General features: G+C 32.8%; 1 protein-coding gene, 1 long non-coding RNA gene and 1 pseudogene across 3 annotated transcripts; 1 reads left to right on the forward strand and 2 right to left on the reverse strand.

The window, feature by feature from the left end:
• Positions 1-2,115: 2,115 nt before the first annotated feature.
• On the reverse strand, positions 2,116-3,718 carry LOC144567307 (putative purine permease 11 pseudogene; annotated as a pseudogene).
• A 556-nt stretch (positions 3,719-4,274) lies between these two features.
• LOC144549014 (uncharacterized) lies at positions 4,275-7,906 on the forward strand. 2 transcript variants are annotated; one of them, XM_078297777.1, is made up of 4 exons: positions 4,340-4,582; positions 6,958-7,163; positions 7,577-7,619; positions 7,705-7,906. In XM_078297777.1, exons 1-4 carry the CDS (start codon positions 4,493-4,495, stop codon positions 7,810-7,812), a joined length of 447 nt encoding a protein of 148 aa, XP_078153903.1. In that variant the 5' UTR covers positions 4,340-4,492; the 3' UTR covers positions 7,813-7,906. The 2 variants fall into 2 exon arrangements, with proteins under 2 accessions (XP_078153893.1, XP_078153903.1); XM_078297767.1 differs by having other exon boundaries at positions 4,275-4,582; positions 7,577-7,906.
• An 11,121-nt stretch (positions 7,907-19,027) lies between these two features.
• LOC144550281 (uncharacterized) lies at positions 19,028-19,486 on the reverse strand. The gene is made up of 2 exons (XR_013510250.1): positions 19,404-19,486; positions 19,028-19,272 (listed from the first exon to the last, which is right to left on the reverse strand). It is a non-coding gene; the product is annotated as an uncharacterized LOC144550281 (long non-coding RNA).
• Positions 19,487-19,765: the final 279 nt, after the last annotated feature.

A 19,765-nucleotide genomic window follows, 5' to 3' on the forward strand; every position in this document is an offset into this window, starting at 1 on the left:
TCAAAACTCATTAATTATATTAAAGCTATATGGGAGTGTTTATGGAAGGATGAATTTTTATTCTCTGTCTTTTTTTTTTTTTCCTTGTGAGTAGACTTAATTTGTTGTCCCTATGGTACTTAGAGGTACTTAGAGAGGGATGAATATATCTATCTAATATTAAACTCTATCTACTAAGTATTACTTAGAGGGGGATGAATATGTCTATCTAAAATTAAACTCTATCTACTAAGAGCATCTACATCCCTGAAACTCAAAAGGGTTTCTAAATAACTGTTAACTACTTTTTAGAAATTATGGTCTCTAAAGTTTCTAACCTCTACATCCCTGAAACTCATTTTAGAGTTTCTATTAAGCCACGTCAGCAACAAATTAAAAAGGAGAAACAATTTGAGCCAATCATTTGGCCAACATAGACTGGATTAGAAACTCTCCCTAATCCCTGAAACTGGATTAGAAACTGGATTAGAAACAATTTGAGCCAATCATTTGGCCAATTAGAGTTTATAAACAGTTTCTTAATAAGAAACTTTCCTGCATAGTTTCTAAATAAGAAACTCTCCCACATCCCTGAAACTGGATTAGAAACTGCCACGTCAGATTAGAAACTCTAATAGTTTCAGGGATGTAGATGCTCTAAGTATCTAACGTATAAATTAAATCTAAGTGTACGTGTATGTTAGACTATAGTTCTTGGTGGAATCAAAAACTTGTATATAAAATGAATAAATAAATATAAAGTACAGTAAAGTAAATAGATAGATTTAGAAGGTGTGACACAGAAGTATAACGAAGTTCGGTTTTTGAAGGACCTACGTCTCTGAGGCAACGAAACCTTAATAGGTGCGCATTTTTATTACCCAATGAAGAAAGAAATACAAGTTATAACCGGTACGAGACAACACTCCTACGGTCCACACAAACGACAGGTTGAGCGCAACAACTCAAAAGAAAGAAAGGTGAGCACACATGCTTCGGTATAAGAGAGCTCGCAGGCTCTAAGTCTAGACAATCACTACTCTCACTCTAATCTCACTTTGGATCAATTTAGGTTGTTGGAAAGGATTATAAATGGTTTAAGTACAAGCAACAATGAACTGACTAAACTTCAAAGGATTTCTAAAGTGGAGGTGCAAATGTTATACTTATGTGTAAATTTTAGAGGAAGAACCGACCCTCTATTTATAGTGGCTGTTTTGAATCTCCTAATAGAGAAACAATTATAATGTTTTAGGTCACACCTATAGTGATAAAGTTTTCACTACGACTGAGGCAAATTTCAAAATTTGCAGAATTAGAATTTGCCAGGTAGCATGCCGAATTAATTCATATTTTGAATTTGAATTTTTAGGTATGCAACGACTAGAATCAGGCAGTCGCGACCTCATATCTACTTTACAATATTTTAGACATAAATAAAATTACAACACAAAATGGTATAGTGTGATCTTCATATATAATCTTCATGATATTGATCTTCCGTAATCTTCATATAATATAATTCAGCACATTTATTGATATCCGACATTTCAAATAACTCGTGTGAATCTTCTATCATATCATATTCATCAAGTAATTACTTGTAGCTCGAGGAGAGCATAGAATAGATTATCTTGTGCAACTGGTCACGTTCGGACTTGCCATGATAAACACTTTGACTTTCTTTAACATTCGGACGCGACTTGTTACGTCAACTTGTCATGATATGAACTGTTGACTTGCGTTTACCTGCACATATCTCAATAGAGGAACTATAAAATTTAATAATTATATGTTCTACAAATTAGTCAAACAACACAGAAGATTACTTAATATTTCTGATTCTTACACCAAAAATGTGCAGTAGATAAGATCTGTGCACCAATACCCTTTATATTTCTTACTTGACATGTTCTAAAGATGATTCTATTTATTTCTAACCACAAAGACCATAACACAGCCCTTCTAATCAATTCTACTAAATTATAATCTTTTAGAGGTATGCACCTGTCAATTTCTCACAATTCCTGCATATTTGTACAATAAAAAGTAAAGCCTTTATAATAAGCAATTAATGACCATATCTTATTGGCTATAGGGCACACTAGGAACAAGTGATTAATGGATTCAAGTTAATTACAAAAAAAAACACCTATCTTAAAAACAAAACGAAAAAAAAAGAGAAAAAAAGTTAAACCTGACTAACATATCATCGACATAATGCTGATTCACATATGATGTGAAGCCCCAAATTGCGATCAACATAGCAATAACCTTCACCCCATCCATCGTGTCCTTGAAAAAAATCACAACAAATTCTGGTATAACCGGCAAAGCCAGTGTACTGATCACATTCGAGAAAAGGGAGGAGACTACAAAAACTAAACCCACCACACCAATTCAAGCAACTTGCCAAGACACGGCCGGCCCCACCAATGTCAAGATGTAAGACACCTTGCCGGATTTGAACCCCTCCATTTCCCCTTTCAATCTTGTCCACTCACTGCTTGCAAATAGACCGACAACAGATGCGCACGCGGCAACAAGGGCGGTATAGATTTGCATATCAAGTACAGCCGAGAAGATTTCTCTCTTTATCACCTTTTTGCATGACAGTTGCATTAAGGAAAGGATCAGAGAGTATGTGGCTGATGCACCAAGTGTTAACACAAAACCAAGTACATAATACTTGTGCGACAGATCGAATGACCCATCATAATCTTCATTCACGCCGTGAAATGCAGCCGAGAAGGTTAGTAGCACAACTGAGTTGAATATCAGAGCCGTGATTTTTTGCGAATTTATGAAGTACGAAAATACTGAATTGAAAGCCAATTGACTAGCATAGATAAGAGAATATGGCACAACCGAGTTGAATGTTCTAATCAACCATGTGAAGAGGTAGGGGTGTATTTATAGAGTGGAGTTAAAGTTCTTTGGAGCTCAAAACGTGCTAAACTTGACGCATGTTGGTCTTCACCTATTCAAATCTGCTTTGAACATACTAAACAACATTAGATAAAATATGTAAAAACACGTGTCAAGTTTAGCACGTTTTCATGTGTCTTCGTGTGCTTAGAAGACTTTACTTAATTTATTTGATCATTTTAAGATGTTATAACTATGTTTATTATAAAAAAGAAGTGACAACATTGTAGCAAGAATTCTGCCGCATATTTTGCTTCAATTCAGAATTTTACAACAATATGTTAGTCAATTATATGATAACAAATACTGAAACTTTGTAACAAATATGTGACCAGACTAAATATATTAAATGTGTCTAAATGTGTTAGATAAATTGATTTAATCTGAATTTTTTTTGGTTTGTTTCCTTTTCGTTTTGCTAATACAACTGGAGAAGAAGAAGATAGCCTTCTTGGGGTCAGTATCTATGCTTGGTACACATGAACCGTGCTCAGTATATTTGTAGCGTCTTTGTGAACCGAGTCTAAACGGATAATCTCAGAATGTAATTGGGTTTTAAGCCAATCAGAACCTGCCCAGTCATTCTCTTTTCCGTTTCACTGGATGCGCCCAGTTTTACTTTCTTTTTCTATTCAACAGGCCCACTTTTTTTTCTTTTTATTCCGATTCAAACAGGCCTCTCTTTTCCTTAGCATTTTCTTATTGCGGTTTGGGCCCAATTGAAAATACTTTGCTCAATCAAGTTGCCACTTCCCCTCTCTTCTTTTCCAGTTTGGCCTAACTGGAGGTGCCCAGTTTTGCAAATCGTCATTTTATTAAAGAGATAAGGTACTCGAATTGTCATTTCACTAAAAAAAATGCTGCCCAGATTGGAATCTCCAGTTTTGTGTACCCCAGAGAATCTCTTTCTTAGAACTTGGATATATTTTGGATGGTGTAATTCATGAAACCAATGAATAATTAATTTCATGAATTTGACTTGTATATGTTCGGATAATCTCACAAATTGGGTTTTGTATATTGGAATGTTTTTTTTTAGGAATATAATTCATGAACCAATGTACGTTAATTTAGTTCAATGGATTAACTTCAAACTTTGATTGAGTTCATGATCGAATTAATTCATGAAATTAATGTTTGATTAATTTAATAAATCAAGTTTGGGTTTGTTTCGTGTGACGAATGTGGGTCAACATCCCCATAAAAATATTTTGTTAAAATAAAACAAATTAAGACAAGAATATTTTTCTCTGAACTTTTACAAAAAAAAAAAAAATTTATAAAATTATTTCATATATATAATACATAGCATCAGTGCCTGGTACCTGATTCCTGGTCCCCAACTTAAATCCTCTAAAATAAGCACTGATCATGAGCAAATGTTTTCAGCACGATAAGTTTGATTCCTCATATAATATTTCTCATTTTTATGTAATTGGATAGTAGTCTCTTTCACGTTTTGGCTTAGTGCTGTACTCCTTTCCTCCTTTCCTTTTTACCAACTCTCGTTCTCTCTCGTTTGTGACTTGGTTTATGGTTGGTGTTTTCTTCAGAGAATTGAGATATAGTTGATCTAATCTTCATCATGGCTTCTATATTTGTTGTAATTGGTGTTGCTCTCTTTGATCTCTTGGCCTTTATTCTTGCTATTGTGGCTGAGCAACGGCGCAGTAAGGTCAGACTCACTTTCTCTCTAATGTTTCATTAAATTTATCTTTTGCTCGATGTAATACTGCAATTACAGTGTAAGAGTCAATGACTTTTTATCTCAATTGGTGTAGTACCAAGATTTTCATGGGATTGTTGAAATTTTCATAACGTATATGTAAAAAAATGATCGTGCAAACTTCTCAGCCTATTTTATTTAATAAAAGAAGAGAAACAGGGGAGGGGGGCGGGGGGAGTTCAGATCAAGTGAAGTAATTCAATCTTTGACTTTTGGAGTGCACACATCACAGAGACGAATTCGAATTGTGAAGTAATCTCGAGCAACGGATTTGAATTTGACGGTTTCGATCCAAAACCCAAATATTGGGTTACTTTAGGGGATTTGGAACGGGGGGCGGGAAGTAGTCAAAACACTAAAAATTCAAAAAAATCAGAAAATTTGTTGGAAATTATGTACTGAAATCTGAAATTTAATCATAAATTAAATGAGTAAAAATAAAGTGAACAGAAAGAAGTTATCCGGAGTTAGCCAATCTGAAAGAAACTTTCTATCCTTGCGGTCCCAAATTATGTCAGCATTTTTCTTCATACAGATGCGTTCGTCTGTAGTAGAGGTTGATGTAATATTTTTAAAAATAATACATACCATATGTTTATTTAATTATTATTTTTCTCACATCTTGCAAGAGAATAAGAAGATACATGAGTCATAACTCATAACTCATAATCCATTGGGGAGAACACATTTATTTCACTGTATTCCCGCATTATCCAGAACAGATAGCATTGAGGGCCTGTTCGGACGAATCACTGTTCACGTGGGAAAAAAAATTCAGTTGAAAAATTCAGTTCAACCGAATTTTTTTTTTCCACGGAAACAATGTTTTTCAGTTTAATTCCTATGCCCATTCCCATTTGTCAGCCGAACAGATCCTGAATGAAGTTACGTCATTGACCGGTCAAAAGAATAATTAATGCATTATAAACTGCACCGGTTATTAACCACTAAGTCCTAACTGAAGGAAAATATTATTTAAGAAATGTAAATATCTGTCGAGAAGAGTTATTTATATCTTATCATATCTCCTATCTCATATTTTTTACTTTTTATTTTTTATTTTGAAGTCCAAATTGTTGATCTGAACCGCATAGTCAACATGATATTCATTCTAAAATATGTTTGTGTATCAAATTTTATAATTTTTAGAAACTTTTTACTATTTTTATTCAAAACTTATAAAATTTGGTCTCCAAATATATTTTAGTATGGATATCATGTTGAACAATTCAGATCAATAGTTTGAACTTTGAAAACAAAAATATAAAATATGAAGTATTGTAACCTCCTCATATTTGTGATAAAAACTTAATTTCGAGTTTTTGATATAAAGATTCCTAACAAAAAGTATATGATATACTATGAGATATCTAGTCATACTTCAGGATCGAGGGATATATTGACAACGGATTTATTTTTGACAACCGCCACAACTTAGATTTCATCATTTATCATTTATCAAAATCTCAAAATAAAATATTGTAAATATATTTTATTATTTAGATATGCTCATCATTTAAATTTAATGTATATCAAAATTGGTGTAATTCAAGAACTGATGAATCAGTAATATGTCATGCCTTAGTGTTGATAAAACTAATTAATCATTCATATTTAAAATTGTTTGATAGATGACTGTTTAATTTTATAACTATACTAAATTTCATCATACCCAACTCGTGTACATAGTAGATAATATATTTATAATTTTTAGTTTATTTTATTTTATTTTGACAAGTGTGTGTTGTATATATTAATTGTCAAATAAACTTGTTATCACTGTAACCGTTTTAATTAGTTATGGGAAATAAGTGGATCCGATGGGCATAAGACTCACTTTTGAGTCTCATGGGCTCTTCTGCTGCCTGATTCACCTTAATATCCGTGCACACTTGATCTGCACGAATATTAAAGCAGGAACGCACAGAGATTAAAGTGGCATGCACGGATTTTGAAGCAAATCGAACGGCAGAGAAGCCCATAAAACTCATAAGTAGTGAGTCTGATACCCATCGGACGCACTGTTTTCCCTTTAGTTATAGGTCCTGGTGTTCATTGTTATTTAGCTATAAGGCTATCCATTTTTAAATACTGGCATTCTCATGATGGACACTATTAATCTTGAATTTTGGTATTGTATCAGCAATTGATCAGTATATTTCTGGACCTTCGATTCAAGACAAGGAAAAAATTAATGGACTGTACTTCATCTTTTATTTATGCACATTCAGCTAATTAAATCAAGGTTAAAATATATAATCAGGGAAAATTTTTAATGACCACATCTCTGTCGCAATTAATAATTGTTCTAGTTGATATTTCAGGCGACTGTTGAAATAAACCAGAACAATGGGGACTCGTACTGCTTTTACAGTGCCAATGTCTCAACAAGTTACGGTATCGTTGCGCTTGTGTTTTTACTGCTCAGCCAGGCCATTATCATGGTCTTAAGCCGGTGTTTCTGTTGTGGCCCGCCACTTCCTCCCGGTAAAAATCGGACTTGGTCTGGCATATGCTTCATTGCTTGCTGGTAAATAACTGTTTTACAATTTTCTTGAATTCATGCTAACTAGATCCACACTATCTCAGTTCTGTAAATTTCAACTGATCACCTATTTACCAGTACATACTAATGTACTGCATTGATGAGTGAATACAGATTTGACCCCAAGATATAATTTTTTATCTATATTTTTCTATAATTTTTTTCAATAAATTGAGCCTCAATTTGTCTTAAATGTGCAATTACAAGGAACAGATTACATTGAGCTCATCCCAAATCAATAAGATTACCATACTAGGTGGCTATTACTTGAATTTTACAAGCCAATACCAGTGCATACTGATGTACCACATTGATAGTTTAACCCCAAAATATTTTTCTTCTAAATTAATTTCCAGAAGAGTTACTAATATAAATCTCATGTGATTTACATAAATCAGGATAACTTTTGTGATAGCTGAGATCTGCTTGCTAGCTGCATCAGTAAGGAATTCGCATCACACTATGTCCCTTTACCAGGACAGTACACTATCATGCAAAACATTGAGAAAAGGTGTTTTTGCTGCAGCTGCTTCCTTTATTTTCTTCACAGCCATACTATCTCAGTTTTATTATTTGCTCTACTCAGAGGCCAAGAACAACTCTGAGAGCTCTCAACGACCTGCCATCAGCATGACTTCTTTTTAAATTTTCTGAAGGATTTGTTTAATTTGTGAATGTATATATTTTGATAGTATGATCAAGCTAATGTGTGCGTTTATGTTCTTGTTTGATTTCTCTGTGATGGTCGGTGAGGGCTAGTGAGTGGAAGATTAATTTAAGTTGATTTTTTATGCCATTAGCCAAATTTTATGACTGATCATGCCAATGAATTTTCCGAATTATAGTTCGAATAATTTAGAAGAAGAAAAACTATACTTAGCCAACCAAATTTTATGACTGATATGTAACTAAGAAGGCAGGTCAGGGGTTTCAACTATCTTTTAAGTCTTTATTTTAAGAATCATGTAATGGATAAGAACTAGGGGCAAATTTTAAATTTTTATGGAGATATATCGGTTTTGACAGACTATGCTCCTCCAGAAATTTTTTGTATCCCCCGCTAAAATTCAAATTTGTAATTCGGGTGAACTTTAGAGTTAAAATTAAAATAAAGTTTTTGAATTATGATTGAGAATTAGAACTATACGTTAGAGTATTATAAATTATAAGTCAGAGCATTGTTTTTTATTTATTTTTATCTAGTACCTAATTAGTTAATGGATTTGAACTTAATTAGTTATTTAAATCTGATTTGTTATTTTTTTGCTCTCGGATGAAAATCCAAGATCTGCCTCTGAAGAAAACCTTATTTTGATTAGGATAAGGCGATAAGCCATCAGATAGGTTAGGTAATGTATTTTTACATTTTATCACTACTTCAGTTTCTTGCTTTTTCATATACTGTTTTGAATTTTTTTTTTTTCTTCTGCGCTGGATGTCATCTAAATTGGAAGACCCCAATTCAAGAACGAATTAATTCCTATATATGTAAGGCACACAACCAGCTACCCAAAAATGGAATCAAATTCTAGTTCCTTCCAAAATTCCCTTCCGTTGGATATTCAATTAAATCAGAAAGCTGGATACCCAGTTAAATCCAAATCCCTTCATTTAAATGCTTGCTAGGGACCAAATAAAACTCAGAAATTGGTTGGCCTTCCATATCAGTTGAACAAAAACAGAGAAGGGCAGGGGCTTGATAAGTAAAGTCAAATTTTTCATATCTGAAACTTTTGAAATGTACAGTATTCTGGTTCAGTGGAGAAGTTTGAAGGAAGTATTTATCCAATTCATTATCTACTAATCGATTTAAGATGTTATCCTTCTTATGAAACTTTTACAAAGGATGTCTACTTGTGCGACAATCTTTGTTTCATGTTGATCAAGAAGAAATTGTGGACTTGCGTGGTGTTGTGACTGGAGAGAATTTTTTATTTGCAAAATTATTATTAAAAAAAAAAAAAAAAAAGATAAAAAGAGAGAGTGTTTTGATTTTTTTTGATGTAAAGGAGAATCGGTAGAACTTTTATCGATATGTAATAATCTTATCTATCTAATTTTTTTCTTCTTTATTTAATCACTTGAAAAGACAAAAGGATTTTTTGTGACACTTGTTCAACACTTCTTGTGTAACGGGTCAGTATTAGACTTAACACGACTTGTTACACGAAAAAAACATAAAATTTGAAACAAATTAAGGATCAAAGCCCAAGAAAGAAATTAGTATAAGCCGCAGGTTTGCCCAGTAGAGTGCATTGATTAAATAAAAAAGAATTAAAAAAAGTTCGGGTAGATAAAAATTTTACCGATTTTTTTATTCATAAAAATTTAGGTATTTTTTTCTTATTTTTCTTAAGGTCTTGATTGGCTGCATTACTGTTTTTATGAGAAAAAAAAAATTTAGTTCACTGAATTTTTTTTTTTTCACGGAAACAGTACTTTTCAGTTCAATTTTCTGTGTCCATGTCTATTCTCAATTGGAGGCCAAACAAGCCCTAAAAGGTTTTGAGTAAAGGATTGGAGGTCAAGCTACCCAACTATTTAATATCCTTATTTTTGCAACAAAGAATTTCCTCCATCTAAGTTTCGAATTCATGACTTCTCACATAAAAATCATGTGCCTTTGCTACTAGACCAAATGCCTTCTTCTTATTTTTTTTCTTTATTATTTTACAACATCTTATACAAGGGCAGAACATAGTATGACCTAAAGGGTGCTAAGCCACCCTATCATTTCAATTTTTTCTTACCAAGTGTTAGAAGGTCATCTGAATTTTACATTTTATATATAGCAACCCCCATGTAATAATACAAACTTATAAGAACTTAAGCATAAAAGTTGAAAAGCAAACTTGATGTTCCTACCCGCATTTTTCATATCATGTCCCTAGGTTTCCGCATCATCTATATTAAAAAATAGAGAAACTTATTGCTTTTGAAATTTGGAAAGCCCTCATTCTGATAGAGAGAAAAAAAATCTGTCATTAAAAGAAAGAAATCTCCAACCAAATCTTAGCGAAACATCTCCAGTTCATCAAAAAGAAAAAAAAGCAAATAAACAATCTTCATGAGAAGAGTTGCGCAAAATTTACAGAAAACAACGAAATTCAATTTTAATTGAGCTTTGTGTTTGTTTGTAATATTTAAATTATTATTCATTAGAATTTTGAGATAAAAGTAATTTTACGTTTATGTTATTAAAATGATAATTTATTTCTTTATTTATAATTTTTACACAAATAAAATTATCTCTAAAAGAATGACATTAGACACTTATTTCAAGACGAAAAAAAACAACTCGAACACTCAAACTTCGACAGAAATTTGAAGTCTTGATAATAAAATTCTGAACTAATTTCACATGTGATAAATATTGATTAATAACAACCTTCACAAATCACAAAGTTCTTTAAAATCATTTAAATATGAAAGAGATTCAGATAAACACCTTTAACTATCACATTATCCTACTTGAAAATTTTACATACTCAATGGTCCTTATAATTTTTTTTAAATCCTATCATATTACCCCCACTTGAACATTTTAGCCCCCTATATTCAAATCCTAGTTTCAGCCCTCCTGATTTTATATGAATAAAAAATTCTCATAACTGAAAGCCATGGGTTCCACTCCTGCTACACACAAGTGCGTACACAACACATGGTAACCTCTCATTAAATATGATATATTTTGGTCTAATTTTTGTTTTAATTATTGATTTTTTATTACTGAAATTTTAACATTTACAAATGCAGATTCAGTTACTACTACAATAGAAAACAGAATGTTCAGAAGTTGAATTTCTTCTTAAATACCCAAAATGTCACAAAATTAATTATTATTGATTGGGTTGAGTTGAGTACACCACATTTACATTTCTCTTTATTTATTTCATTCAAATTTGTACTTGACATAGTGAATAATATTTTGATAAGCGGGCTCACTTTCAATATCATTTACTTAACTAAAGTTGGCTAATAAGTTGAAATGCACTTTTATTATTTTGTTTCTGAGTTTGAAACTTGTATCTCAATTTTATATTTGATTATACTAAATTTTTATTTATTTAATTTTTTTTTTTGGAATTAAACTATATTTTCACAGTAAATGAAGTTGATGAATAAAAAAAACTAATAGAGGTAATTATGAGAATTAATTTTATCTCCAATTACATCATTGTTTAATATTCTAAATAAATGTGTGGATCTTAATTGAATAATTAGTTTTCTCTAATATCTTATATGGACACAATATAAATAAAAACCTTTTCATGATTACTCTTTAGCTAAGAAAAAACAAATGTCAACTTCTTAAATATATATAGTAGGTTTCTCACAAATTTGTTGATTTTCACCAACCGGTTCACACAAAATAAATGTTAGCATGCATTTGATGGTTTTCGCTTACCGGTTCACACTATTTTTTTCGTCTATGTTCTAAACACCTTTAATTGTGAATGAGAGTGAGATGAAAGATACATGACAAACAAACACAATGATGGTAAAGCTTGATTTATTGGAAAAATAGACTTCTATACGTAACAAAATCACAGAATAAGTTATATTTTAATTAATTCACGTTGTAAAATTATTCAAGTAAATACCAGATAATTATAAAAAAAATCCGCTTAAGAATTTACAATTCTAGGCAACAAAAATAGGCCCAATAAATAATTATCATTTGTTATACAAATACTGATATTTTGATAATTCTAAATGAAATAATAGAAAAAAAAAATTATGAAAACAAACATTGAATGTTCAAATACTGAATTCATTTTACTTTAATTCGAATCAGATGAATATTATAACTAAAATAAATTCAAATGATAACTATTTATTGGGCCTATTTTTACTTGGGCAGCTGCTGCCATTATCTAAAAAAAAAACAAAAAAAAAATTCAAAACAGATATTTTCATCATCAGGTGTGCCCGGCCATTTAAAAAGTTGGTACTAACTTCGATCGTATGATATTATTATTTTTTATATGTACATAGAGAAAATGATATAAATTTAATTTAATATTTTTATTTTGATATTTGAATTTTATATTTTAAGTTATTAATGTTTAAAAAATAGAGATACGGAAGCACAAAAAAAGAAAAAGAAGACATTAATTTGAACACTTTATCAAAATTTGGATGGCTAAGTGGAGGATTGAAGGGTTTGTTTTGTGAATATATATATTTTGATAGTATGATCAACCTAAAGTTTATGTTTATGTTCTTGTTTTCTCTGTGATGCTAGTGAATGGAAGATTAATTCAACTTAATATTTTATGCCAATGAATTTTCCACTTTATTTTATGCCAATTAATTCAAATTTTATGACTGATTATGCCAATGAATTTTCCAAATTATAGTTCGAAAAAATTAGAAGAAAACGAACTATATTTAGTTCTAGAAGAAAAAACCGTATATATTTAACCAAAAATTATAACACCAACTACCATTGAGTCCAGACCCCACCTATTTCACGATTCTTGTTATCAGGACTGGTTCGAACATCAACTCAACTGAGTCTCGATCGGGTCACAAGTTTACTGGTCAGACCGATGAGTTAATATGCTAGATCGTTATTTTTCAAATAACAAAGAATATATAATTTTATTACAATTTTGTAATTACAAGCTGGAATAATATTGATACATATTGCTTAAGCATACTTAGGATCACTTGTCATAATTAATCACTAGAATTTGAAAAATTAAAATTAAAATGTATATCACATAAAAATATATTCTATGCTAGCTTCTTTCATAGAAAAATACTCATATTTTAAAAATTGAATTTATAGTATTGTACGTTCATTAAACATTTCAATTTATTGTTAATTAAGCATAGTATATTATAATGTATTAACTTCTATATAAAAGGAATAAAAAAAATTAAGGTATAATCAAAATCAATGACTTTGCTTTTGAATAGGAAATAAAATATAAATTAGATTATGATTGGCAGATTGCTTCCTTATTTTGTGTCTTTCAAATCCATGGAATCTATATACGAAGAAAAAGGACCAAAATTAGATCATATATATTGGCAAATTTTGTGTACTTCCTTATTTGATTCTTTAAATTTGCTTGCTCAAATAGGAATATGCCATGAATTATACATAATCACAATGAACCGTCGGTGGGTATATGGTTCGCTTGATCCGTTTTTCTTTTAAACTGACGAGGTTAAAAAAACCAACAAACAACAAAAAGAGCTTCTTTTGAGTTAACGCGCATCTCGATTGTTTGATTTTAAATGAAGCTAATTCGGCCACAGTATAATTCAAGGATTCTTTAATATTAGTGTGGATCGAGTCGCATGGATATTAAAGTGGATCAGACAGTCCAAATGTATTAACTCAAAATATTATTTTTTAAGTTAATGCAGCAGCTCCCGAAGCCGGATTATTCGGCGGATATCCGCTCCGCATCTGCATATAATCCGAATCCGGATTATCCGGATTTGGATAATTATCGAAAATTCATAAAAGATCCGAATTCGGATACGGAGTCTTAGGTGAGATTTGAACCCATGTCCTCTCATCTCAAAGCCTTTGGACTAAGATTCAAACCACTAGATCACAACATCTTTTGTTATTATTCATTTATTTGATATATATATTATATGAATAGATTATCTCCCATCTCTTATAAGTTCATTAATATTCATATTTAATGTTTTAATTAATATTTGTATCTTAGAAGTTCATATATCTTAATTATCCGACCATTATTCATTTTATATCCATATTCGAATCCGTATCCGTGGACTATCCGTTTTGTATCCGTATCTGTTTAAGACGGATTTAGTTTTAAATTTTAATATCCGTTTACTATCCGTATCCGTATTCATATCCGCTCATTATTCGACGGATGCGGATATGGTGTCAGTATTATCCGCTCCGTTTTCACCCCTAGCTATACCGAGTACAATGTCAAGTTGACGTCTTGCGAGGAAAGTCAGCATTTTGCATGATTTATTTAAATATTAAAATTCAATATGTCATATTAACATCATTTTTGAATGCGCGCATGATCATTGTGAGGGATCGCAACAGAGCTATACTGTTTAACCCCACCCATTGATACATCCAAACTATCACGAATCTTGACGGTTCTGTAAGAAAGTAAACCGTCAATAATCGCGGTCGGTGGGACATTTCTGAATTTTTTTATTTAATTGAGGATATATAAATAAGGGGTTGTCTACAGTGCAACAAAGTTATTTTGGCTGTAGTGCAGCAATTGGTTTTAATTAAATCCTGACCTTTGATTGGCTACCTCCATCTTTAAGTTGTTTAGGGATAAAATAGTCTTTTTATCTGTTCCGTTATCTCTTTTCTCACGACGCCGTTACATTTCTTTCTCGCCGCTCCCTCTTAGAAACACGATTTCGGCGCCAGACCAAAACCCTCCTGCCAGCCCTTTCCACATAGCCGAAAGTGACCATAGCTCTCGCTCACTCGCCTCAGACCGGCGCCAGCACAGACGCTCATCTCTATCGCTCTCTCGCCTCAGACCCCAACTAAAGCACAGACGCGCCACGCCTTTCTCCTCCGCTGCACGTTGTGGATGGGCGGATTTAGGGCTGTATAAAAAGCTCGCGACTCGTGAGTTACTCAAACTCAGCTCGGTAACGAACTCGCTAACAACTCGTTCGTTTAAAATTCGAGTTATTCTGACTCGAGTTGAGTAACTCGTGAGTTAAACGAGTTGAGTTTGAGTTGGACTGAACTCGCTCGTTACAACTCGTGACTCGTTTGATTGATGATTTTCTTCATAATTTTTGACCTATTTTATTTTCCCAACTAGATGTGACTGACTCAAGTTGACCCAATTCATTTCATTTAATCATTTTGTTGTGAATTGTTTGTTAATTCAATATTTACTTCTCATATTATTACATAACAACAATCATAAGTTCAAATGTTTAACATTTCAACACCTTAAACGAGTTGACTCACGAGTCACGAGCCAACTCGAGTTACTCGCGAGTTGAATTCGAGTCAGCGAGCCAGCTTGGCTCAATAATCTCAACTCGAGTCAACTCGACTCACTATCTTCCGAGTTGAATTCAAGTTGTCCATAACTCGAGCTAACTCGGCTCGTTAGCAGCCCTAGGCGGATTAGAAGAGGTTGGACTGCAACCTCAACTGAACCTTGTCCTCGACTACGTCCCCGAGATCCTGCACTGCGCGCTGCTACCCTCTCATCCTTGGAAGAATCTAGGTCGCGGCCACTCTCCTCCTTTCTGTAGATCAGGTGCTTTAAACTCCTCTCCGATCCTTTAGACTTGACCTGGTCTCTCTCAATCCAGTAGCAGATTTCTTGTTTATTTGCAAAATAACAGTATTAGATTCATCTGTTTGTTTAATTTTATTTTAGTTCGGTCCTAATTTTGCTAGTTCCATTCTAATATCACTTTAATTTGGCTGATTTACTTCAATCTCTCTCTATTTTTAACTTATGTCAGATCAAGACCGTACCAAATGCATTCAGAATGTTGTTACTGAATTGAACCTTGCTTGAGAGCGGGACGATAATTTAGGAGAAAAACAATGTTTTACAATTTTTCAACAGTTTCTGGTGTTGTTCAATGATTGAATTGCTTGATCCTTTTGTTAATTATGGGGCCTCTGTGATCTACGAGCTATGTTGTAAATTGTGTAAACTTGTATGATTGCCACTGATTAGACTGATTATATGATGATGCTTTAGTCGGTTGGGCGGCTTACTAAAATTGAAGAGATTAACTTAAAAAAAAAGAGCTCCACTTCCAGTAGCAGATTTCCTTGAAATGCATACCTGGGGTCACATTAACCTGGCAGTGACATTCAGATCGTTTCGGATATAATTTTACCAGTATCTGATCCGTTTGCACCCTTATCACACATTATTTTACTACTGTACTAGTCCGTCTGTCATGCATCTATTTTCTCACTCTCATTCAAAATAGGTGTTCAGAAAATAGGTGACAAACATAGTGTGAACTGGTAAATGAAAATCATCAAATGCATGCACACATTTAATTTGTGTGAACAAGCAAGTCAAAAACACCAAATTTGTAAAAACATACTATATATTTAAGAAGTCCCATTCTTTATTTTCTCTCAACTCAAGTTTAGTCATGAAAAATAATCTAATTTGGTGAAAACTACAAAATTTGTGAGAAACATAATATATATTTATGAAGTTCACATTCTTTTTTCTCTAAACCAAAGTTTAATAATGAAAAAGTCTAATTTTTTTATTGTGCCCTTATAAGATATTGGAGAATATCAATATTATTCGATTAAAGCAAAATCAAAATTCTTATGACATAAATTTTTTAGGGAAAATTTCCTGTATGCCATTCAAACTCTTGAAATAGCCAATTTTTCCATGATATCACTATAATATCCAATATCCCATCAAAAAGTCACTTTCTTTCTTCCATCCCCATTTAACAATTTCATCTTCAATTTAATTATTTCAAATTTCGAATTGACCATTATGCCCTTCAAAAATTAAATAGATGTATCCATTAACCTTTCACTTACTAAATCTTCAGAAGGCAAGTGCGTAGTTGGAGGTGTCCATTATCTTCTTCAAAAAGTCATCTTCGTATGCTTGAAATCATCTCTTCCTAAATCGTCAGAAGGTCATGCTGCCACCCTCATCTCGCGCACACAAAATCATTCTTCGACTCAGCGTTTGCTTCTTGTCGGTGGAACTGTCGCAATTAGACCACGCCACATCATGTCACTGTGACACTGGTAGGCACACAGGTGCCCTGATTATGCAAAACCAATTGCCCAACTATTTTCGTGAAAAATATATAATTGCTCCATATTACCAATCTTTGTCTATGTTGATTGATGGATATTAACAACTTGGAATTTTTTTTTTTTTTGGGTTCTTACCCGTAGGCCTACAGCAAAATCATCTATCTAGAGAAATAAAATCACTACTTCCAAATTCCCTACAAGGTGTTCATGCATTTTATCACAGTAGGCAACTCTCATTTTGGAATCCGTTCGAACTCTTACTTTCCATGATTGCCATATTTCCAGGAAAGACCTCATCAACTGCTTGTACCAACTCTTTTGAGTTTGTCATAACCAGCCTGTCACAGACTGAGGCTAAATTGGGGAAAATCCAAATTGATTCACACACGACATAATTAGGATTCATCATGGGTCATGGAGAAGGTCATGGAGAGAATGTGAGTGAAAGCGTAGTCACCATGGGTCATGGTGAAGGTCATGGAGGGACTGTGGGTGAAACTGGAAGAAGAGGCAGAACGGGTAAAGTCAGCGCGTTTAAACCGATTGAAGCACTGACATTGGGGCCTGAAAAAAATTACGGAAAATCGACCATTGAAACGCATGTTAATGAACTACGTCTATGCAATGTGGGGCCCGCGATGTCAGGGAATTCAGCTGAGAAAACCTTTAAGACAATACAGCTCTTCTTATCCACGTCAGTGCCAGATGGCAAGTCAGGATTCAATCGAGACATCCGACCAATGGATTTGAGTGATTCCAAATTCTAGAGCATCGTCTATAAATAATGAATAAGGCTATGTAGTCGGATTAGGTATCAAGTTATTAGATTTTATCAATATCTCAATTAACCAGCATGCTGTTCATTGTATCCATTTTAGCAATTCAATAAAATTCATTTTTGTTTCTTGTTCAATTTACTTTTTGTATTGCGATTAGCGATTGAGGGTCGTTACACAGCCCCATACCGTTTGCTAATTTTTGGAGAATTTTGAAACCCTCCAGAATAGTCTGAGCCTCAGCATGAGATGGTGTATGTGCCTTGACCGCCTTTGATATCCACCAAACAGTTATGTCACTTCGCATCAGACAGATTCCTATACCCGCACGACCCCTTTGATTTTACGGACCATCCAGAAAACAAAGGAATTGACATACCTGATTGTCAAATCGCGGGTTTACTGGTACGCACGGTACTGGTTCTGTTTGGTTGGTTTGTCGGCACCAGCAGTCTTTAAAGAAATTAGCCTGACATGATGATAAACTAACAATTAGCAAGACAATTGTATAATTAGTTAGAGCGTACAGAGATGACTTTTTTGAAGAAGATAATGGACACCTCCAACTACACTCTTGTCTTCTGACGATTTAGGAAGTGAAAGGTTAATGAACACCTCCATTTAATTTTTGAAGGGCATAATGGTCAATTCAAAATTTGAAATAATTAAATTGAAGATGAAATTGTTAAATGGGGATGGAAGAAAGAAAATGACTTTTTGATGGAAATATTGGATATTATAGTGATATCATGAGAAAATTGGCTATTTCAAGAGTTTGAATGGGCATAAAGAAAATTTTCCCAATCAAATGTACACAAATAGTAGATGAAAATTTTCCCAACCTGGAAAGAAAATTAAATAAACATAGATGTACACAAATAGTAGATGAAATGATGGCCAAATCATCACTGGCACAAATCAGAAAATTGAGTTCCAAATAGCTTAGTTGTTGATTGATATCATAGTAAATGACGATCCAAACCCAGTATTATGTAATGGTTCATGATTCATAGCTAGTACGTACTGTAAGTCTAACCAATAAAGCAATATAGAAAAATAAAATAAAATTGTACATTTGATAACGTTTCACACCCAAAAGGAAAAAGATAAATCCAAAACTAAAAATTGGAAAGCGATTGAAATGAAGAAACATGCACCTATTTCCAACATTTTGTTGAGTTAGCAATTTGAGGTTAGCAACTATTTCCACTAACCCGAATTTTTCATCCAACGCACATGTCTGATTCTTCTGGATTTCATAATGAATTCATTATCACTTTTCAGAGGAAAAAAAAATAAAAAATAATATAGCACAGAACAACAATAAAATTAGAAAATATATATATATATATATCAATTATTTCCTTTTATAGTCTTATATGCCTTCTTGTTCCTACATCTCTGACAATTACATAAATTATTAAATCTATGGACTACCTCGAAATAGAACCAAGAGAAAGATATTTGCATCAAGTGGTTACATCTCTAAATCCTCTAATTCTGGCAAAGGAAACCGTACGTGGTAGAGCTGCAATTCCAGTTAATTGTGCCAGCTCTGGAAAAGAAAACCCATAATTTAATAAAAATATGAAACTTAAATTTAAGAGGCAATGAAAGTTATCTACATACTCAACAGCTAGTAAACCTCATTTAAGTTGGTGAGGTAAATCATAAATGTATACTTACGCTCTCCAGAGACATGCATAGAAGAGAAAATGTGCACAGTTCCACCTGAATCTTTGACAGACTCCACCAAACGCACATACCTTATAAGGAGACATTGCTATCAATAATATTTGTTTTTATGTACAAAATAAAGATAAAAGAATAAGGTTGCGACTTATTAGTTGTATAAACACCTCAAATTTGACAATATAATTTGAGTGAGTCTATGGTACTATGCAGGGGCGGACGCAGGATTTTTGTCAGGGCGGGGCAATAGTCGGATGCAAATAGCTTATCGGGTTCAAACCCAATAGCTTATCGGGTATAATTCAACATAACAAAAAAAAATACCAATCAATATAATAAAAATCCTAAATTACTTG

This window comes from Carex rostrata, chromosome 2, assembly GCF_964058835.1.
Source record: "Carex rostrata chromosome 2, lpCarRost1.2, whole genome shotgun sequence".
NCBI classification, from domain to species: Eukaryota; Viridiplantae; Streptophyta; class Magnoliopsida; order Poales; family Cyperaceae; genus Carex; species Carex rostrata.